A 22,071-nucleotide genomic window follows, 5' to 3' on the forward strand; every position below is an offset into this window, starting at 1 on the left:
TGAAATGGGAGCATGGTTTTTTTTTTGTTTTTTTTTTTGGCTGATGCTGCATAAGCTTGCTTTCTTGCATCATATGCCTCTACTAATGCTAATAAACCATATACAATTGCTGAGACAGTAGTGAAAAACTACTGTTGGGTGAATCTGCAGCAAAGAAAGTAGCAGAAGTACCACATTCCAGAGATACCATAGCTTAACATATTCAGGAACTGGCTAATGGTATGGAAGACCAACTCATAGAACAAATAAAGCTAGCAGAGTATTTTTCATTGCAACTTAACAAATGCACAGATATTGCTAACACGGCAATTCTTTTAGTACATGTATGATTTGAACATGATAGTGATATGAAGGAAGAATTCTTTATTTCAGCTTCACTTCCAATAAACAGAACTAGCTCTAAACTGTATAAAACTATGAAGGATTACATAGTCAACAAATGTGGTTTAGAGTAAGTTTGTGTAGGAGTATGTTCTGATGGCACTGCTGCAATAATAGGAAAGCATTCTGGAGTGGTTACCCACATTAAGCAGCATGAACCAGAATGTAAATCAACAAACTACTTTCTTTGTCGAGAAAGTCTTGCTATGAAAAAAATGCCAGATGAACTAAACAGTGTCTTAGTGATGTAGTAAAAATTATGAATTACATAAAGCCTAATGCATTAAATTCGAAATTATTCTCTTTAGAGTTCCAATTTATTAGAGTTCAATAAGCTTCGGTCCTCTACTTCCCTACAGAATTCCTCATGCATGAATGTAGCATTAGAAGATGCATAAGATGCAAGAAGGCAAGCCTATGCAGCATCAGCCAAAAAAACACCCTCCCATTTCATTCCTCCATTCGTTCCAAATGCTTCCAGCTCAACATTAAATTTATTTAGGCTATTAACTTCCACCACAAAAGATGTAAGCCTGATCCACCAATCAACTACCTGCTGGATAAAGGCATATTTCTGCACATTTCTTCTACAACTGTCTTTGCTCAAATTTCAATCTATGCCCCCTCGGTTTTAAACTGAGTAAGAGGAAGAATCCCATCAGCATTCAGCTTGCTCAACCCATTCAAGGCCTTAAACACCTTAAGCAGATAAACTCGCAGGTGCCTACTCGCCAGGTGCTGCAATTTGCAGAACTTAAGAGTAGGAGACCGGTGGAATTACTTAGCAAGTACAGGTCACTGCTGAAAAAAAGCCACGCATTAGAGTTCAATTTAAAAGCGTCTGCAATTCTGCCCAGACACGATACGAGAGAGAATATGATAGCCTTTTTGATCAATTCGGCCCTGGAAGGATTGTGCAAGGTTCAAGGGGTAGAATTTTTTTCAGCCTGGTCTGTACTTGTTAACAGGAGAGACTGCTTCTATAGGGATGGAATACAGTTAAATAGAAAGGGTGCAAGAATATTTGCTGATGCTATCGAGGCAGTGTTAGGTAGGTAGGAAAACTGCTAGCTGGGGGGGGGGGGCTTACAAGGACTAATAGAATAACAGTAGCCACTGGCAGAGGTGAAAGTGATTCTTGCACTGCTTCTATTGGAATGAGCAGAAGCCTGGAAAACAAGATCCAGGATATTTCAGAGACCGCTGGGAGTCATTGCACTACAAGTAAACACATGGGTTCTGTTAGGGTTGCTAAGAATAGCAACAGGTGCATGTATACTTGTGTGCACACCAATGCTAGAAGTTTGGTAAATAAATTTGATCAATTTGAGGTATTGCTCAAAGCATCAAAAGGGGATATTGTTGGGATATCAGAGACATTGTGTCACATAGATAAAAGGAATGCAGAACTGGAATTTGGGGAGTACAACATATACAGAAAGGATAGACAGAATAGGAAGGGAGGAGGGGTTATACTATTAGTTAAGGAAAACAAAATCCAAGGAAGTGAAGCGAGTTGACATCGCTGAACAGGGCAGTGTCAAGTCAGTTTGGTGTGATATAAGCATTGGGAGATCAAAATTGAGAGTACGAGTGTTCTATAGCACACTCGAATAGAACTAATGCACACTCTATAGAACTAATGAATCCGATGAGTACAATAAGAAACTGTACAAGGAAATAGAGTGGGCCAGTAAATCAGAGAGTCTTATAATGGAGGATTGTAATTTCCCAGATATTGACTGGAATTTGTGGGTTGGTCACTCACACACACTAGCAAGGATTTTGTGGATTTATTGGATGATTGTTTTCTACATCAGCATGTTCGGGAGGCAACTAGAAGGAGTAATACTGTTGATTTGATTATCAGTAGTGATTCTTCATGCATTAAGAATCTGCAGATAAAGGAACCACTAGGTAGCAGTGATCACAGTGTGCCAAAGTGGGATTTACTCAAAGAGGTAACAACCATCAGGGGTAAAGTGAAGTGTCATCGCTTTCGTAAAGGTGACTATGATGGTCTGAGACAGTATTTAAATTCTATACAGTGGGACCCACTGATGATGTTACCAACAGCAAATTCAAAATGGGAAGCATTCAAAGAACTTATCTTGGAAGCTACTAGGCTTTACATACCAATTAAGAAATATTGCCCAAAGTTTAGACTTAACTGAATGTCAGATGAACTAATGAGACATATGGTAGAGAATAGAAATGCATGAGATACATATAAATTAACACGTGACACAGAAGCCTATGATAGATAGATATAAGTTGATCTGTAACCAAGTTACAAAGGAGATTAGGCAGGCGAAGGCAGATTAAAAGAAATCTTTGGCAAAGGAAAACAGCAAAGAGTTCTTTACTTATGTAAATTCTAGAAGGAAGGGGATGAATCAGATTGGTCCACTTGATATCGATGGCTCAACTGTTGATGATCCTGCTCAGGTAGCTAACAAACTAAATGAATATATTGCATCGACTTTCACACATGAGGAGTTATTCAGCGAGAGGAATGCCAGAGGTGCATTCAACTCTGGCAGTAAGCTAGATAATCTTGTAATAACTGAGAGTAAAGTGGAGGAGAAATTGTTGAAGATAAACACAAGAAAGGCACCCAGGTTCGAAGGGTCCATCCAGTTATATTAAAGGAGGCAGCAAACGAAGTAAGCAAACCCTTAGTCATAATTATGAGAGCTTTCTTGGACTTAATATAGAGGTACCCATAGACTGGAGATGTGCAAATGTGACCCCAATTCACAAAGGAGGATCAAAGTCTGACACAAGTAATTATAGACCTGTGAGCTTAACTTCTGTTCCAGGAAAATTAATGGAGGCACTGGTTAAAAAAGCACTGTAGGATCATTTAGACAAGACTTCAGTTATAGCTCAGACACACCATGGTTTTGTTAAGGGGAAGTCTTGCCTGACCAACTTGATTGGATACTATGATGCAGTCACAAAACAACTGGATGCAGGGAATAACTTTGATATTATATACTCAGATCTTAGAAAGACTTTTGATACTGTTGCACATGGAAGACTGCTGCACAAATTGGAGCAGTGTGGCACTGGAGACAAATTGCTGCTATGGATAAAGGGGTGGTTGAGGGGGAGAAGGCAGATAGTGGTAATCAATGGACACTGCTTATCGTGGACTAATGTTATTAGTGGAGTCCCTCAGGGTTCGGTGTTGGCTCCATTACTGTTCTCTGTATTTATAAATAATATTGATGATGGTATATCAAGCTTAATGTCCAAGTTTGCAGATGATACAAAAGTTGGCAGGGTTGTTAAGGACGCTACTGATGCTATGCTACTGCAACAGGATCTGGAAAGGTTGAGCAGATGGGCTGAGAGGTGGCAAATGAAATTTAACGTTGACAAATGTAAAGTACTACATATGGGAAACAGCAACCCCAGAGCAATGTTATCAACTCTGTGGTACTACACTGACAGTGGTAGAGAATGAAAAGGACATGGGGGGTAATTGTACAGGCAGATATGAAGTTCTCTGAGCAGTGCAGACTGGCTGCAAGAGTAGCTCATGGTGTCTTGTCAATGATACACAGGAATTTTTCTAGCAGGGATAGGGATGTGATTATTCCCTTGTATAAGGCTTTGGTCAGGCCACACTTTGAGTACTGTATACATGTCTGGAGGCCTCATTTCAAGAAGGATGTAGAGCTGCTGGAACGAGTACAGAGAAGGGCAACAAGATTAGTGAATGGAACAAAGGGTTCCTCTTACGAAGAAAGGTTTTGCAAATTACAGAGTCTGGAGACTAGGCATCGGTGAGGTGATCTGATAGAGGTGTATAAGGCTTTGAATGGCTTTAGCATGCTCGATGCCTATGGGATTCTTCCTCTTGCTCAGAATAATCACCTGAGAGGGCATAAATTCAAATTGAGGAAGGACGGATGTCAGACAGATGTGCGAAAATTTGCCTTTAGCCAGCGGGCAGTTGGTTTGTGGAATAGACTTCCATCACTTGTTGTTGAAGTTGATAGCCTAAACAAATTTAAAGCTCAGCTGGACAGGTATTTCGAACGAATGGAGGGGTGAAATGGGAGTAGTGGTTGTGGTTTTTTTTTTTTTTTTTTTTTGGATGATGCTGAATAAGCTAGCTTTCTTGCATCATATGCCTCTACTAATGCTAATAATATCCTATCAAATTTGTCAGACAAGACTTTCCCTTAAGAAACCCATGCTGTGTCTGAATTATTGCTGCAGTCTTGTCTAGATGATCCTGCAATGCATCTTTAACCAGTGACTCCATTATTTTACCCGGAACAGAAGTTAAACTAACTGGTCTGTAATTACTCGTGTCACCCTTCGATCCCCCTTTGTGAATTGGGGATACATTTGCACATCTCCAGTCCATGGGGAACCTCCCCTGAGTCCAAGGATGCTCTCATAATTATGGCTAAGGGTTTGCTTAGTTGCTTTGCCGCCTCCTTTAATATAACTGGATAGATCCCATCCACCCCAGGTGCTTTTCGTATGTTTAACTTCAACAATTTCTCCACCACTTTGCTTTCAGTTATTACAAAATCATTAAGTATCCTGCTACAATTTGATAACCTTCTGCCATTTTCAAACCTTAATAATTCCTCATGTGTGAATGTAGATGCAAAATACTCATTCAGTTTGTTTGGTATCTGAGCAGGATCATCAACAGTCGCACCATCGATGTCAAGTGGACCAATCAGATTCATCCCCTTCTTTTTAGAGTTTATATAAGTAAAGAAATCCTTGCTGTTTTTCTTAGCATCTTTTGCCAAGGATTTCTCGGAATCTGCCTTCACCTGCCTAACCTCCTTTGTGACCTGATTACAGACTAGCTTATATCTGCCAAAGGCTTCTGAGTCGCTTGATAATTTATATGCATCCCATGCATTTTTGTTCTCTGTTACGAGTCTCATTAGTTCATTTGATAACCATTTAGGCCTAAACCTTGAACAATATTTCTTAATAGGTATGAAACTTTTAGTAGCATCCATGATTAATTCCTTGAATGCTTCCCACTTAGAATTTACTGTTGGTAACATTGTCAGTTGATCCCACTGTACAGAATTTAAAAACTGTCGGATACCACTGTACTCCCCCCTTACGGAAGCAAAAAACCCTTTCCTTTCCCCCCTGATGGCAATTAAATCTTTAAGTAAATCCCACATCAGTACCCTGTGATCACTGCCACCTAGTGGTTCCTTTATCTGCAGATTCTTAATACACGAATGATCACTGCTGATAACCAGATCAAGAGTATTACTTTCTCTGGTTTCCAGAGTGAGAAGGTCCGTTCTCACTCTGGAAATCTCGGTGTGGCTTCATCTGTGCTGGAATGGCTCCAAGCACGGGAGAATAGGTTGCGGGCAGTGCTATTGAGTTGGCTTGGGGCGTGATACGATCTGTAGTTGGTAAAATGTACACAGAACATTGGCTTACGGTATACCGAGGATTCCAGGTATGAGCCCACACGTTTTGCAAGGACATTTAAGAGTGGAAGGGACCCGTCAGTTTCTAACTCTAAAGTGAACTGGATGAACACTAACAACAAATTGAGGTAATCCAGTAATGTTGCTTTAGAACCATGTGGGATGACGGTGAAGATGTCATCAATATATGTGCATCAGGTTGTAATAGGCACAGGTGGATTCAGGAATATTTGTTCTTCTAATTCCTCCATGGTGATGTTGGCCACGACAGAGCCAACAGGAGTGCCGTTAGCAGAATTGTGCACCTGCTTGTATAAGGGATCTCCCAAGATAATGCCGCTGCCTGATAAGCATGGGTTAAGGGCAGTACAGATGTCCTTTGTGGATAGTGATTTTCTGCTCAGTAGTCATTCTCAGAAGCCTCTTAGTGGATTTTACGGCCCGTTGGACTGAAATCAATGTAAATAGGGATGCTATTTACATTGATACGGGCATGTTGGGCCAGATTTCAAAAATCCTCTGGGAATAACCGATCCTCTGGGAAAAGACTGACCAACACTTCTGGACGACCCACCATGACCTTAACCCCAAGCACGATTGCAAAGTGATTGACCAATGCTGACAATTTCGCCACCGCCTCTGGCTAGAGTTGCTTAACATTTCTTGCAATTCAAGAACTATGAATTGCTGCAAGGGCACGAGGCTACACCCTATTTTGGAGGCAACTATCTTGAAACTGAATAAACGCTGGCAGCAAATCCACACACGTCTGTGCAACAACAATGAACAGTAATCTAGTAGTTGAATGTTTAATCACATGTACATGCAGGCATCAGTGTGTTCACAATCTCTGTTAAATTTTGTCTCTAACGACTTTATCCCATTAGAATTTGCTGATCAATCAAATAACAACAAACATGGCATGCACAAAAGAGAAGATTCTGGAAATTTATTTATGTTTTTTATACCACTGAATAGGAAGGGGAAACACATCTCATCATAACATAAAAACCCACAGAATTCCAGCTATCGGCATTATTGCAAATGCAGTAAGATTGAGTTTACTACTCATTTATAATTAGACTGCTCTGATATAAAAAGCGCAATAAACCGGGAACTGCAAATTGTTTTTAATGTTTTATGGTAGTAACCTCCAGAAAAGTGCTCCTCCGCTCACACTATCCCGCCTCACAAAATTTCTGTTCAAACAGAAAAATCTTGTGAATACAGTGAATGATAAGTTTGATAAGTGTCTCCGACCAATACAATTACAGTAAATGGGAAATACAGCTCTCACACACATTTGATGTTTGATATTTTTTAAGCTTCATAAACTTGTATGTATCGCTGCACAGGTCGCCATGTTCAGCTTGGCGCTGGGTTTTATGTTCACCTGGTGTTACTTGCAGACAAAATTGCACATGAGCCAGGGCGAAAATCGCATTATAGTCGCATTGTTCACTAATATGTCAATCACATTGGAGCAAATTCGTGTTGCTAAAATGCACATTATAGCTGAACTGACTGTATCCCATTACATTAATATACTCAATGCAATAGAAACCAACATTCAAATTTATTTAAATGAGTAAGCCGCAATTGAAGTTAATGAACATACAGGATTATTTAATTTATATATCCCACAATGTAAGAACTTTTAATGTGAAATACTGAGTGTGAATTAGAGATATTACAGTTGTCATTTTGAGTTCATTGACACAAAAGCTATTAAAGCTATATTACACCTCATCAATTATAGATTTATTTTTCAATTTATCCATTTTAGAGACAACACAAGAAATATCTTTTAAATTACCTTTTCCACATGATGATTTTGAAAGACAAGCAAGACCAAAGAGTTGTGCCAGCCAACAATCTGACTTGTTAATACCTAAAGTGCAATATTCAGTAACATAGCAACATCCAACAAACTGGAAAAAAAAAAAAAGGGGGGGGGGTTACAATAAAATATTTTGATTTGGGTTGCTAAAATACTTTTTGTTTAATGAATAATGTTAAGACAAAAATTTCAATTTCCACTGCTGAAATAAATTTGAAATCAAGCTGTCAGTTAAATTATATAATATGAAACTTGAGGATAAACTTTGTATTTAATCTACTTCTTTGAAATATAGGTTTAATAACTGGACATAAAAACTTTATTAAGAAATGAAAGCATATTTCTAAACAAACACAATCCCCAGTAGAGATTTTCTACTAAGGGTCTTAAATTTTATAAAATCTTAATGATAAAGAATACATTATATAAACTTTCAATAAATTATAATGTTGTTGTTTTGGTTTTTAGGAGCATTAGCAACTAAGGCCATATTGCTCCGGGATATGCAGTGGTCATTCCCTGACCTTTCCACATCCTCCGTATTTGGTGGTGACGGGCTCAAACCCCGGTCTAATCAAGAAGCATGTGCTACGCACTGCTGCTCCTTCCCACCTAGCTACGGAGGCACCTAAATTATAATGCAAGTACACAATACAGCTGAACTTCACAGAACCAGCAATGTAATTTTCAGCTACTTTTTATGAAAATGAAAGAATCCCAGTGAGAATGGAAAATTTAGCTCTTGGTTTAGAGATTATCTTGCTTTACTATTTGTTCACTTGGAGTAACACACAATACAGTTGTTTTGAAATTAAGAAAAATGTTTGCATTGCAATAATTCATAGCATAAAATTGTCAATTGCTGTTCTAGATAAAGATTAACTCATTGAAAATTAGTGATAAAAAACTGAAACATTTATTTTTACATAAAGCATACACTGCTTTAAGCATATATACTTTTTAGATCATCAACTTTCACCCATTTCTAAAATATATAGTTTAGAAATGGATGAAAATGATACACCCAGAATTCCAAAAATTCTAAGCATGCATTTCACATCAGAAACAGATGCTAGTTTATTGTTGTGTTTCTTGAGATTTCAATAGTTAACCCCTGAAGATGACATTGAAATAATGAGTTATACGGCAACTACTTGTTATTTTTTCGTGGTTTTCACAGTTCCGATCACCGTTTGAGTTTATATTCTATGCTCATTTGCAATCTTCTCATTTAACCTTTATATGTGAGTGTGAATACACACACACATACACAGTATTATTTTTAAATATATGTATTAAGTTTATGGGAAAGATTATTTTAAAAGACATACCTAGATAAATTTATGGAGAATGCATAGGTAAAGTATGTTACACATACAAAAGGATAATATACAAAAACTTATCACTGTATACCTACAATTTGGATTACTTATTCTGGGGTCAACCACCAAATTGAAAGGAAAAACATCAATAATGGGTTCTGTGTTTCGGTAATGATCAATATACACTATGGCAAAAATCAATTTTAAGGTTTATATAACAAATAATAGAATTTAGGATTATATAAAATATAATAGAATTTAGGATTTTATAAAATATAATAGAAATTGAGAAATTTCAAATTTATATAATGCCACCTGACATTCTGACAAAAATCAGTCATTTGGGGGAGGTCACCTTAGGGAGAGAGGGGATACTGATGCATTATTTTCTTTCAATAAGTTGACTTTACTATGGGGAATTACAGAAACTGGATAAATACAAAAACTTTTATTTTTATTTTATAAGCAGTATGTAAGAGAAGCCAATTAAAATATTTTCAATGATTACTATTTATTTATGCAGACACATACAACATTAAAAAGTGATTGGTACTTATAACATTAAAAGGCAATTTAAGCACATTGATCAAAAATATTCTTTGGAAGGCAACTGTTTTGTTTGAACACTTTTTGCCTTAATTTCCTTTTTCAAATTATCCTCTATTTGAAATAATAAATTTAACAATGCTACATTTCCTAACTCCATTGGCAAAACCTTAAATTCATCAATCAAAGGTATTACTGCTTTATTCTTTGCCATGTCACCTCTACACTTGTCGTCTGGTTCCATATCTTGGCAGTCGAAAAGTTTTTCTTGCTTTCTTGCATCATATGCCTCTACTGATGCCAATGCTTCACCCAAGTCAACTGGGTGCCCTGCTTTAGATTTAATATTCTTTTTAACTAAGAGTATAACCCCTAAACATATCCTATCCTGTCCATTCTTCTTGTATACATTGTACTCACCATATTCAAATTCAGCATCACTTATGTCTGAGTGACACCACATTTCTGCTATTCCTACAAGTTTGCATTCGACAACTTAATCAGAATGTCAAATTCATTAAATTTGTTTACAATGTTCCTAGCATTATAGTGTACATGCACATGTTCTTACTCACCCTAACATAGCATGTATTCATTTGTTCCATGATGACCCACAGCAGGGTTCAGTATTGGGGCCTTTATTGTTTTCTGTATTTATAAATGATATTGATGATGGTATATCAGGCTTAATGTCCAAGTTTGCAGACGATACGAAGGTTGGCAGGGTTGTCAAGGACACTACTGACACTATGCTGCTGCAACAGGATTTGGAAAGGTTGAGCAGATGGGCTTCGAGGTGGCAAATGAAGTTTAACATTGACAAATGTAAAGTACTACATATGGGAAACAGCAACCCCAGAGCAACGTATCAACTCTGTGGTACTACACTGACAGTGGTAGAGAATGAAAGGGACCTGGGGGTGGTGGTGCAGGCAGATATGAAGTTCTCTGAGCAGTGCAGACGAGCTGCAAGAGTAGCTCATGGTGTATTGTCAATGATATATAGGAATTTTTCTAGCAGGGATAAGGAGGTGATTATTCCCTTGTATAAGGCAATGGTCAGGCCACACCTAGAGTACTGTATACAGGCCTGGAGGCCTCATTTCAGGAAGGATGTAGAGCTGCTGGAACGAGTACAGAGAAGGGCAACTAGATTGGTGAATGGGACAAAGGGGTTCTCTTACGAAGAAAGGCTTAAGTTTTGCAAATTACAGTGTCTGGAAACTAGGCACCAGCGGGGTGATCTGATAGAGGTGTACAAAGCCTTGAATGGTTTGAGCATGCTCAATGCTGATGGGATTCTTCCTCTAGCTCAGAAAAATCACCTGAGAGGGCATAAATTCAAATTGAGGAAAGACAGATGTAGGATAGATGTGCGGAAATTTGCCTTTAGCCAGCGGGTGGTTGGTGGGTGGAACAGACTTCCATCCCTTGTCGTGGAAGTTGATAGCCTAAATAAGTTTAAGGCTCAGCTGGACAGGTATTTCGAACGAACAGAGGGGTGAAGTGGAAGTGGTTATTTTTATTTATTTATGTTACTTTTTTTTTTTTTTTTTTGGCTGATGCTGCATAAGCTTGCTTTCTTGCATCAAATGCCTCTACTAATGCTAATGCTAATGATGGAATAGGGCCTCAAATCCCAGACATCTTGCTTTCTAGGCTTCTGCATGTACCAATAGTAGTAGAGCAAGAACCAGTTTCACTTCTTGCGACACTAGTTAAACTATTAGAGTGTGTAATCACCTATCACTGCATCATCTTATATTCTTGCACACCTTCTATTCAAATCTGACATCTCTATTAAAAACAGTGTCCTGTTAACAAGCACAGACCATTCTCTCTCCAGAGCCGAATTGAATGACAAGGTTCTCAATATATACACCCTCCTATCGTGTCAGGATAGAATTGCAGACATTTTCAAATTCAATCCCAACTCAAAATATCTTGCCAACACTGCCCTGTATTTGTTAAGTAAATCCTATCCCTTACTCTTATTATCATTAGTGTCAACATGTATGACAGTATCAATGTTTGTGCCTTTAAAACATGATATCTGCTCAACAAAGTCATCTATTTTTTCCTTTGGCAGATATACCCTGGTCCTATTCCACTTATCCTTCTTGCATAACATATTCCCATTTCCCTAACAATAGAGTCACTGACAAGAAAATTTAAAATCAATCTCAGTCGAGAAATAAATTTTGAACAAGAATTATATAAGAGGGAAAGTTATAAGTCACATGGCTAAATAATTAGTTATATAAAAGTGAAGTTATAGATTATATTAAATAAATTAAGTCAAACAGAAGACCAGTGAAATCAAAAGTATATTGACCCACAAATGCCAGAGACAATGAACTAAAAGAAAATATCATAAGAAGCAAAATGTTATTGTTATAGAATACAATATAATATTTAAGACTTAACTGGTAGATAAAAATTTCTAAATAGATTTAAACTGGAATAAGCTTATACAGCTCAAGTAATTATAGTAAAATAACTCTAGTAATTACAGACACAAGAAAAAAAGAAAGAAATATAAATATCATTGAGAAAGATCACTTATATTGTACCTACACATAGCATAGACATTTGGTCAGAAATAAGACATAATTGGTGACTAAACTATAAAGGCCACACATGAAAATCTAAGTGTATATAAAAAAAAAAAATCATATAAAAAAGAAAACTCCTTACAAAAACATAAAATTCTAAAATTTCATTAAAGAAACAGAAATAAGAACTCACATTTTATGTGAAGAATGTAGAATGTGCAAAATGCAACATATTTGCAGCTCTCTAGAACAGGACATTATCTAGCCATGGATGGTGTGTGTGTGTGTGTGTGTGTGCTAGGTGCAGAGAATATGAAGAAATTAGGCACCAACTCAGGTTCTAATTGGCATCTATGAGAGCTTGAAGAGTCAGGTGGATGCCCTCAAAGGAAGTAAAATGGAGGGCTATTCAAGTTCCCAACTGCCCAACTCAACGCCAGAGCACACTCATATGTACCAGGACACAGCAGTAGCCTACAAAGCAGAATGTGCTGGTGCCACAGGAGGTAAGTTATTACTGCTGACTCAATTGTCAGAGAAACGGGAAATATATTGTGCAAAAAGGAAAGGTGAAATAGGACCAGGGTATGTCTGCCGGGAAAAAGGTTGATGATGTTGAAGAGCAGATATCATCTTTTAAGGGCATAAAAGTTGATATCGTTGTGCATGTTGGTACTAATGACATTAAGTGTAGGAGATCTGCGGATTTACTAAACAAGTACAAGTCAATTCTGAAAAAAAAAAACCGTGAGTTAGGGTTGAATCTGAAAGTAGTAGTGGCATGTGATGCAAGAAAGCAAATGTATGAGCTTATGCAGCATCAGCCAAAAAAAAAAAAGAATACACCATTCCCTCCAAATGCCTGTCCAGTTCCTCCTTAAATTTATTCAAGCTATCAACTTCCACAACGACAGATGGAAGTTTGTTCCAGCAATTAACCACCCGCTGGCTAAAGGCAAATTTCCGCACATCTATTCTACATCTGTCTTTTCTTAATTTGAATTTATGCCCCCTTAGGTTCGTAATCTGAACAAGTGGAACGATCCCATCAGAATTCAGCGTGCTCAATCCATTCAAGGCCTTATATACCTCAATCATATCACCGCACAGGTGCCTAGTCTCCAGCCACTGCAATTTGCAGAACTTAAGCCTCTCTTGGTAAGAGGATCCCTTCATTCCCCTCACCAATCTTGTTGCCCTTCTCTGTACCCACTCAAGTAAATCTACATCCTTCCTAAAATGAGGTCTCCAGACCTGTATGCAGTACTCAAGGCGTGGCCTGACCATTGCCTTATACAGAGGGATAATCACCTCCTTTTCCCTGCTAGCAAAATTCCTATATATCATTGACAAAACCCCATGACCTGCCCTGGCAGCCTGTCTGCATTGCTCAGAGAACTTCATATCTGACTGCACAATTACTCCCAGGTCTTTTTCATTTTCTACCACATTAAGTGTAGTACCACACAGTTGGTACGTTTCTCTGCGGTTATTTCTACCCATATGCAGTACTTTTCATTTGTCAAGGTTAAACTTCAGTTGCCACTTCTTAGCCCATCTGCCCAAATTATCTAGATCCTGTTGCAGTAGCAGACTGCCATTACTGTCATTAACAACCCTGCCAACCTTTGTATCATCTGCAAACTTCGACATTAAGCCTGATATACCTTCATCAATATCATTGATAAATATACAAAACAACAGTGGACCTAACACCGAACCCTGTGGGACTCCACTAATAACATTAGTCCAAGAAGAGCAGCACCCATTGATTACCACCCTCTGTCTTCTCGCACTTAACCATCCTTTTATCCATTGTAGCAACTTACCCTTAAAACCATTCTGCTCCAATTTGTACAATAGTCTTCCATGCGCAACAGTGTCAAAAGCTTTCCTGAAATCCAAATATATGATATCAAAATTGTTTTTTGCATCCAGTTCCTTTGTAACCACATCATAATATCCTATCAAATTTGTCAGACAAGACTTTCCCTTAACAAACCCATGCTGTGTCTGAATTATTGCTGCAGTCTTGTCTAGATGATCCTGCAATGCATCTTTAACCAGCGACTCCATTATTTTACCCGGAACAGAAGTTAAACTAACTGGTCTGTAATTACTCGTGTCACCCTTCGATCCCCCTTTGTGAATTGGGTATACATTTGCACATCTCCAGTACGTGGGAACCTCCCCTGAGTCCAAGGATGCTCTCATAATTATGGCTAAGGGTTTGCTTAGTTGCTTTGCCACCTCCTTTAATATAACTGGATAGATCCCATCCACCCCAGGTGCTTTTCTTATGTTTAACTTCGACAATTTCTCCTCTACTTTGCTTTCAGTAATTACAAAATCATTAAGTATCCTGCTACAATTTGATAACCTTCTGCCATTTTCAAACCTTAATAATTCCTCGTGTGTGTGAATGCAGATGCAAAATACTCATTCAGTTTGTTTGCTGTCTGAGCAGGATCATCAACAGTCGAACCATCGATGTCAAGTGGATTAATCAGATTCATCCCCTTCCTTTTAGAGTTTATATAAGTAAAGAAATCCTTGCTGTTTTTCTTAGCATCTTTTGCCAAGGATTTCTCGTAATCTGCTTCGCCTGCCGAACCTCCTTTGTGACCTCATTACAGATTAACTTATATCTGCCATAGGCTTCTGAGTCGCTTGATAATTTACATGCACCTGCTCTTCCTCTTGGCCACCCTAACACAACTCATGTGTTTACTTGTACCCCCATGATTCCCAGCAGTCTCTGAAATATCCTGCATCTTATTTTCCAGGCTGCTGCTCATTCCAATAGAAGCAGTGCAAGAATCACTTTCACCTCTGCCAATGGCTACTGTTAATCTCTTAGTCCTTGTATCTCCCCAATCTAGCAGTTTTCCGACCCACACTGCCTCGATAGCATCAGCAAACATTCTTGCACCCTTTCTATTTAAGTGTATCCCATCCCTGTAGAAGCAGCCTCTCCTGTTAACAAGTACAGACCATGCTGAAAAAAAATTCTACCCCTTGAGCCCTGCAGAATCTTTCCAGGGCCGAATTGATCGACAGGGCTCTCATCATATACTCCCTCCTATCGTGTCTGGGCAGAATTGCAGACACTTTCAAATTCAACCTTAATTCACAGCTTTTTTTCATCAGTAACCTGTACTTGTTAAGTAATTCCGACAGTCTCCTACTCTTAATATCATTAGTGCCAACGTGTACAACTTTATCACCTTTTGTGCCCTTAAAATATGATATCTGCTCTACAACGTCATCAACCTTTGCCCATGGCAGACATACCCTGGTCCTGTTCCACCTATCCTTTTTACAAAGCATGTTTCCCAGTTTCCCTGACAATAGAGTCACCAACTACTAGTTCCTTTGGGACCAGAGCATTCTGCCTTGGGGGATGCCGCTGTGTTGCACGATGACCAAGTGCAAGCTCTGGCATTGGTGTGGGCTGCTGAGAGCTTGATGAGCCCCTCACTTGGAATCCTTCGAGGGCATCCACCCTGTCCTTCAAGCTCTCATATAGGCCCATAACAATGCTGAGTTGTCGCCTGATTTCCTTACACCCCTTGCATCGTGCACATACAAAGACATCCCCCATGGCAGTATAATGTCCCATACTTGACTGCTCCGCAAACATCAAGCAAATAGTGCATCTTAAAATGCTGTGATTCAGAGGGCAACTGCCCCCCCTCAGTTCTCCCGAGCCACAGCATTCCCATTAGCTTGAGTCTTTTACTTTGCTGCTCTGGTTTGAGTCATGATTTCGATTTACTTTCAATAAAATTTCAATTTCAGTACAAAATTAAATCCTAAACTTGTATCCCAACAAGTTATCTACGAAATATTTATGTTTCAGTAATGAGTGTTATCTACGAAATCCCTTTATATAACTTCCGTATGAAGTTATGTATTAATTATTTATTTTTACTAATTATTTATGTTACGTAACCTAAGTGGTTATATGTATAGTTAAAAGTACAATTTAATTGCCAACGAAGTTCGACAAGATTAATAGATTTTCCTGATTAATTTTTGCGTAATGGGCGGCTATTTACGAACGGTAAACACGTGGATTTGATACCCTTTCCGATACTAAGTAATACCTACAAAATCTCTATCTAAGTTACTTTAAACTTAAGTACCATATTAACTTAAAAATAAGTTAATATGTCAATTTAAATTAATAAAGCAGAAAATAAATCAGAAAAAACTTCTCTGTTCCAAGAGCAGCAGAAAGGCACGTCTGCACAGGCAACTCTCTCCTCAGACTCCAAAATCATTCGTATTACCTTGTATAAGGCAATGGTCAGATCACACCTTGAGTACTGCGTACAGGTCTGGAAGCCTCATTTTAGGAAGGATGTAGAGTTGCTAGAACGAGTACAGAGAAGGTCAACAAGACTGGTGAAGGGAACAAAAGGGTGCTCTTATGAAGAAAGGCTTAAGTTCTGCAAACTGCAGCTTCTGGAGACTAGGCACCTGCGAAGCGATCTGATCTCATTGAGCAGGCTCATGATGGGATTCTTCCTCAGATTACAAACCTGAGGGGGCACAGATTCAAACTGAGGAAAGAAAGAAAAGATGTGCAGAAGTTTGCCTTTAGCCAGTGGGTAGTTGATTGCTGGAACAAACTTCCATCTGTTGTAGTGTGAAGATGATAGCTTAAATAAATTCAAGGCAGAACTAGACAAACATTTGGAATGAATGGATCATTGAAATTAGGTGTTTATTTATTTATTTATTTATTTTTTTAATTTTTTGGCTGATGCTATATTAGCTTGCTTTCTTGTATGATATGCCTCTACTAATGCTAATAACTGGAGGTGGAAAGGAAAATGATATATTTCCAGTGGCATATCAAGTGTGTCTGCTCAGTTCCAATCAAAACCGTCTAGGAAAAAAATGGACATGCAGTATCCAACGATATGACTATGATGGAAAATCAGAAATTAAAATAAAATGTCTATATTAGTTATCATGTAATTAATGCAGAAGATGGAAAATTAATAAAACACAAATACAGAAGAGTGAAAAAAAAAAAAAAAAAACACCTAAAAAATCCTTGAAAAATTTGAAACCATTTTATGCAATAATGAGTAGGCTGCCGTAGCCTAGTTGTGAGGAGCGCGGGTGTATAAGTACATGTGCCTTGAGTGACCGGGATTCGAGCCCATGACTACTGAATACTGTGCTGTTTCTTGTGTTCTGTCTATCTTGTGAACACTTCTGACCATTTGGTCATTCCAGAATATAAACAGAAAAAATATTTATTTTATTTATTTATCTATGGGTGGATCTATACAGGGATTCTCAAAAATATTGGTACAAATGTTTAGGGGAGGTAGGTAACATCTAAAGGAACACATAACCGGAAAAGTCACGGGAAAGTAGTAGCAGAGGCACAAGAAGCAAAAATGACACAAGACAATAATTAGTAGCAAACATTTATTTGACATAATATTAACGATGGAGTACGAGATGGATGCATTTCATGATGTTACAACAGATGCTCGAAGGTTCCACCATGAGACGCGATGCATGCATGACACTGACGCAGCAGGGATTGGCGGAAACGGTCGAACACACACATGGAGTTTCTTTGACAGTAGCAGCACCACAGATGAGTCTCGCCACGAGATCCATTTCCGTCTCCACGGGCGATTCATACATGATAGATTTGAGGGTCCCGCAAAGAAAGAAATCAAGGCTCGATAAATCAGGTGAGCGTGGTGGCCAGGCAACGGGTCCACCACGGCCAATCCACCGACGCCCAAAACGCCTGTTCAAATAGTCACAAACACATCTTTTGTAATGGGCAGGTGCCCCCGTCACGTTGAAACCAAACATTGCATCTCATATTTGCTGGAACATCGTCAAATAACATTTGTAGAACTTGTTCAAGAAAGATTCAATATTTAGAGGAGTTCATGCGGGATGGTAACAGGTATAGGTCGATTAAGCAGTCACCGACCATACCTGCCCACACATTTATTGCAAAGCGATGTTGTGCCGCATGGGGACGCACACCATGTGGGTTGTTGTGAGTCCACACATGAGCATTGTGCCGATCGGATAAGCCTTCCCGAGTGAAATAAGCTCATCCGTGACCAAAACATAGGCTGGAAAATTCAAGTCTTGAACACTTTCTTGGAGAAACCACTGTGCAAAAGCCACACGTGCAGGATGATCTTGGGGGAGCAGTAACTGAACCCTGTGGAGATGAAAGGGGTGTAAGGAATCGTGCCAGACACGCTGTACACTGCAATGAGACACTCCTAAAGTAGAGGCAACGGCACGTGTTCTGGTAGCAGGATTATTCTGGACGGCATTCAACACACTTTCTTCCATGACGAGAGTTCGCCTTGAGCGTGGTCTGCCCGCACTACTCCTGTTACCTCTAAATGACCCATAATTGCACAAATTTTGATGCACACATGCAAACAAACGGTGGTCCGGTACATGTCTGTCTGAGAAGCGTTCTCCATAAATTCATTGAGCGGCTCATCCATTGTCCTCTGCTAATCCATACACTAGGTGCATATCTGCCAGCTCACAGTTCGTATATCGATGCATGCTCTTTGTGCGGCGACTACTGCTTGAATGAGTAAACCAGAAATTTTTCCTCTCGCGAACTGATGAATAGCGCTGTGTACTGACTTACAGTGACAGTTCCAGTTATGTGTTCCTATGCGATTCACATTCCTTTAGATGTTACCTACCTCCCCTAAATGTTTGTACCAATATTTTTGAGACACCCTGTATAGCAGGGTAAGTGTCCTACAAACCAATTAACCCAGGCAATACCAAAAACTTTGTGAGTGAAGTGGGATACTTTATGACCATGAGCTAAAATTTACAGGAAATTTATTTTCATCTAACTTATTATGGAGCTTTTTAACAGTTTTACTAAACAGACTTTCGTTGAAAACTCTTAATAATTTTCATTAAATAAGAAATTCTGAAATCATAAAAATCAATGATATTAGTTGTAAAAAATACCTTGATTCTTTCTTAGATCTTAGTATCAATTACTGTGATATTAAGATCTAAGAGATTAGCATCTTATTACCCACATTTTCCTTATTTAATTTTAGCAATCTGGGGTAAATGTTTGGAAACACTGCTGAAGTCAGTATTAGAAATGACCAAATCATAAATACATAATGACTTGTATTTATGATTGATTGATTAATAAATTGATTGTACATATTGAAACCACCAAAAATGTAATTTTTAAAAATATACAGTTAATTTAACTGTGTAATGAACTGTGTAAATTAAAATTAACCAATCCAAATAAGATTGGTTAATTTTGTCACTGAAACCATTGTCCTCAGTGCCTTGTAAAACAGTTTCAGTTTTGTCACTGAAACTGTTTCAAAAGCACTGAGCACAATTTTAAGCAAGTCTAAAGGAACAGAATGAAACAAATCAGTAGCTACGTTTCAATGATCTGGAGACTGCAGTGGTTATTCAGCATACTAATAACTTCTTTGGTTGTTGATTCCAGTTGATGGTAAATTATTATAATGGTCATAAGGGCTTTATATAAATTGCTGCTTGGCAGCAATTTATTTAACAGCCACTGGTGATAAACCTAAATTCAGTAGGTTTCTTATGAAATTTTGCTATAAAGTAGAGATAAGATAGCATATATTAGTGATCTTAGTACTCTTCATGTAATGCAAATAGTTTGCATTTAAGCAAACTTTGTTTACCCTATAAGTAATTTCTATTTCAAGTTAAAGCATGTTGTAATAATATTCCTTTCAATTCTTTACAGAACACAGCAAAACTGGAAACACTGCATGAATACTTTATTGGCTTTAAAAACAGCATTCAATATGTTTTGAAAATTGGTGATGGTCCATATTTGGAACGCTTAAATAGAAATATTTAAGGGTATGTCTGGCAGGGTATGTCTGGCAGGGGCAAAGGTTGATGACGTTGTAGAGCGGATATCATCTTTTAAGGGCACAAAAGGTGATATAGTTGTACACGTTGGCACTAATGACATTAAGAGTAGGAGACCGGCGGAATTACTTGACAAGTACAGGTCACTGATGAAAAAAAGCCGTGAATTAGGGTTGAAATTGAAAGTGTCTGTAATTCTGCCCAGACACGATAGGAGGGAGTATATGATGAGAGCCCTGTCAATCAATTCGGCCCTGGAAAGATTCTGCAGGGCTCAAGGGGTAGAATTTTTTTCAGCCTGGTCTGTACTTGTTAACAGGAGAGACTGCTTCTACAGGGATGGGATACACTTAAATAGAAAGGGTGCAAGAATGTTTGCTGATGCTATCGAGGCAATGTTAGGTGGGTCGGAAAACTGCTAGATTGGGGGGGGATACAAGGACTAATAGATTAACAGTAGCCACTGGCAGAGGTGAAAGTGATTCTTGCACTGCTTCTATTGGAATGAGCCGCAGCCTGGAAAATAAGATGCAGGATATTTCAGAGACTGCTGGGAATCATTGGGGTACAAGTAAACACATGGGTTGTGTTAGGGTAGCTAAGAAAAAGAACAGGTGCATGTATACTTGTGTGTACACCAATGCTAGGAGTTTAGTAAATAAATTTGATGAATTTGAGGTATTGCTCAAAACATCAAAGGCAGATATTGTGGGGATTTCAGAGACGTGGTGTAACACAGATATAAGAAATGCAGAACTGGAATTTGGGGAGTACAATGTCTACAGAAAGGATAGACAGGATAGGAAGGGAGGAGGGGTTATGCTATTAGTTAAAAAACACATAAAATCCAAGGAAGTGAAGCCAGTCGACATCGCTGGACAGTGCAGTGTCGAGTCAGTTTGGTGTGACATAAGCATTGGGAGATCAAAATTGAGAGTAGGAGTGTGCTATAGGCCTAATGACTCTGATGAGTATAATAAGAAACTGTTCGGAGAAATAGAGTGGGCCAGTAAATCAGAGAGTCTTATAATGGGGGATTTTAATTTCCCAGATATTGACTGGAATTTGGGGGCTGGTCACTCACACAGTAGCAAGGATTTTGTGGATTTATTGGATGATTGTTTTCTACATCAGCATGTTCGGGAGGCAACTAGAGGGAGTAATACTCTTGATTTGATTATCAGTAGTGATTCTTCATGCATTAAGAATCTGCAGATAAATGAACCACTTGGTGGCAGTGATCACAGTGTGCTGAAGTGGGAGTTACTCAAAGAGGTAACTACCATTAGGGGTAAAGGGAAGGGGTATTGCTTTCGTAAAGGCGACTACAATGGACTGAGACAGTATTTAAATTCTATACAGTGGGATCAACTGATGATATTGCCAACAGCAAATTCAAAATGGGAAGCATTCAAAGAACTTATCGTGGAAGCTACTAGGCTTTACATACCAACTAAGAAATATTGTTCAAGGTTTAGGCCTAAATGGTTGTCAGATGAACTAATGAGGCATATGGCAGAGAAGAAAAATGCATGGGATACATACAAATTAACACGTGACAAGGACGCCTATGATAGATACAAGTTGATCTGTAACCAAGTTACAAAGGAGGTTAGGCAGGCGAAGGCAGATTACGAGAGATCCTTGGCAAGGGATGCGAAGAAAAACAGCAAAGAGTTCTTTACTTATGTAAACTCTAGAAGGAAGGGGATGAATCAGATTGGTCCACTTGAGATCGATGGGTCAACTGTTGATGACCCTGCTCGGGTAGCTAACAAACTAAATGAATATTTTGCATCGACATTCACACATGAGGAGTTATTCAGCGAGGGGAATGCCAGAGGTGTATTCAACTCTAGCAGTAAGCTAGAGAATCTTGTAATAACTGAGAGCAAAGTGGAGGAGAAATTGTTGAAGATAAACACAAGAAAGGCACCTGGGGTGGATGGGATCTATCCAGTTATATTAAAGGAGGCAGCAAAGGAGGTAAGCAAACCCTTAGCCATAATTATGAGAGCTTCCTTGGACTCAGGGGAGGTACCCATTGACTGGAGATGTGCAAATGTGAC

General features: G+C 38.6%; 1 protein-coding gene across 1 annotated transcript in view; it reads right to left on the minus strand.

Annotated features, from left to right (window-relative positions):
- LOC150082462 (piezo-type mechanosensitive ion channel component-like) overlaps positions 1-22,071 on the minus strand; it is an 861,219-nt gene that overhangs the window by 354,451 nt on the left and 484,697 nt on the right. The window contains 1 exon segment of the mRNA XM_090377768.1: positions 7,636-7,750. Coding sequence (XP_090233894.1) covers positions 7,636-7,750 — 115 coding nt within the window.

This window comes from Mastigoproctus giganteus, chromosome 7 (assembly GCF_048544385.1).
Source record: "Mastigoproctus giganteus isolate SK-2022 chromosome 7, ASM4854438v1, whole genome shotgun sequence".
Taxonomy (NCBI): Eukaryota; Metazoa; Arthropoda; class Arachnida; order Uropygi; family Thelyphonidae; genus Mastigoproctus; species Mastigoproctus giganteus.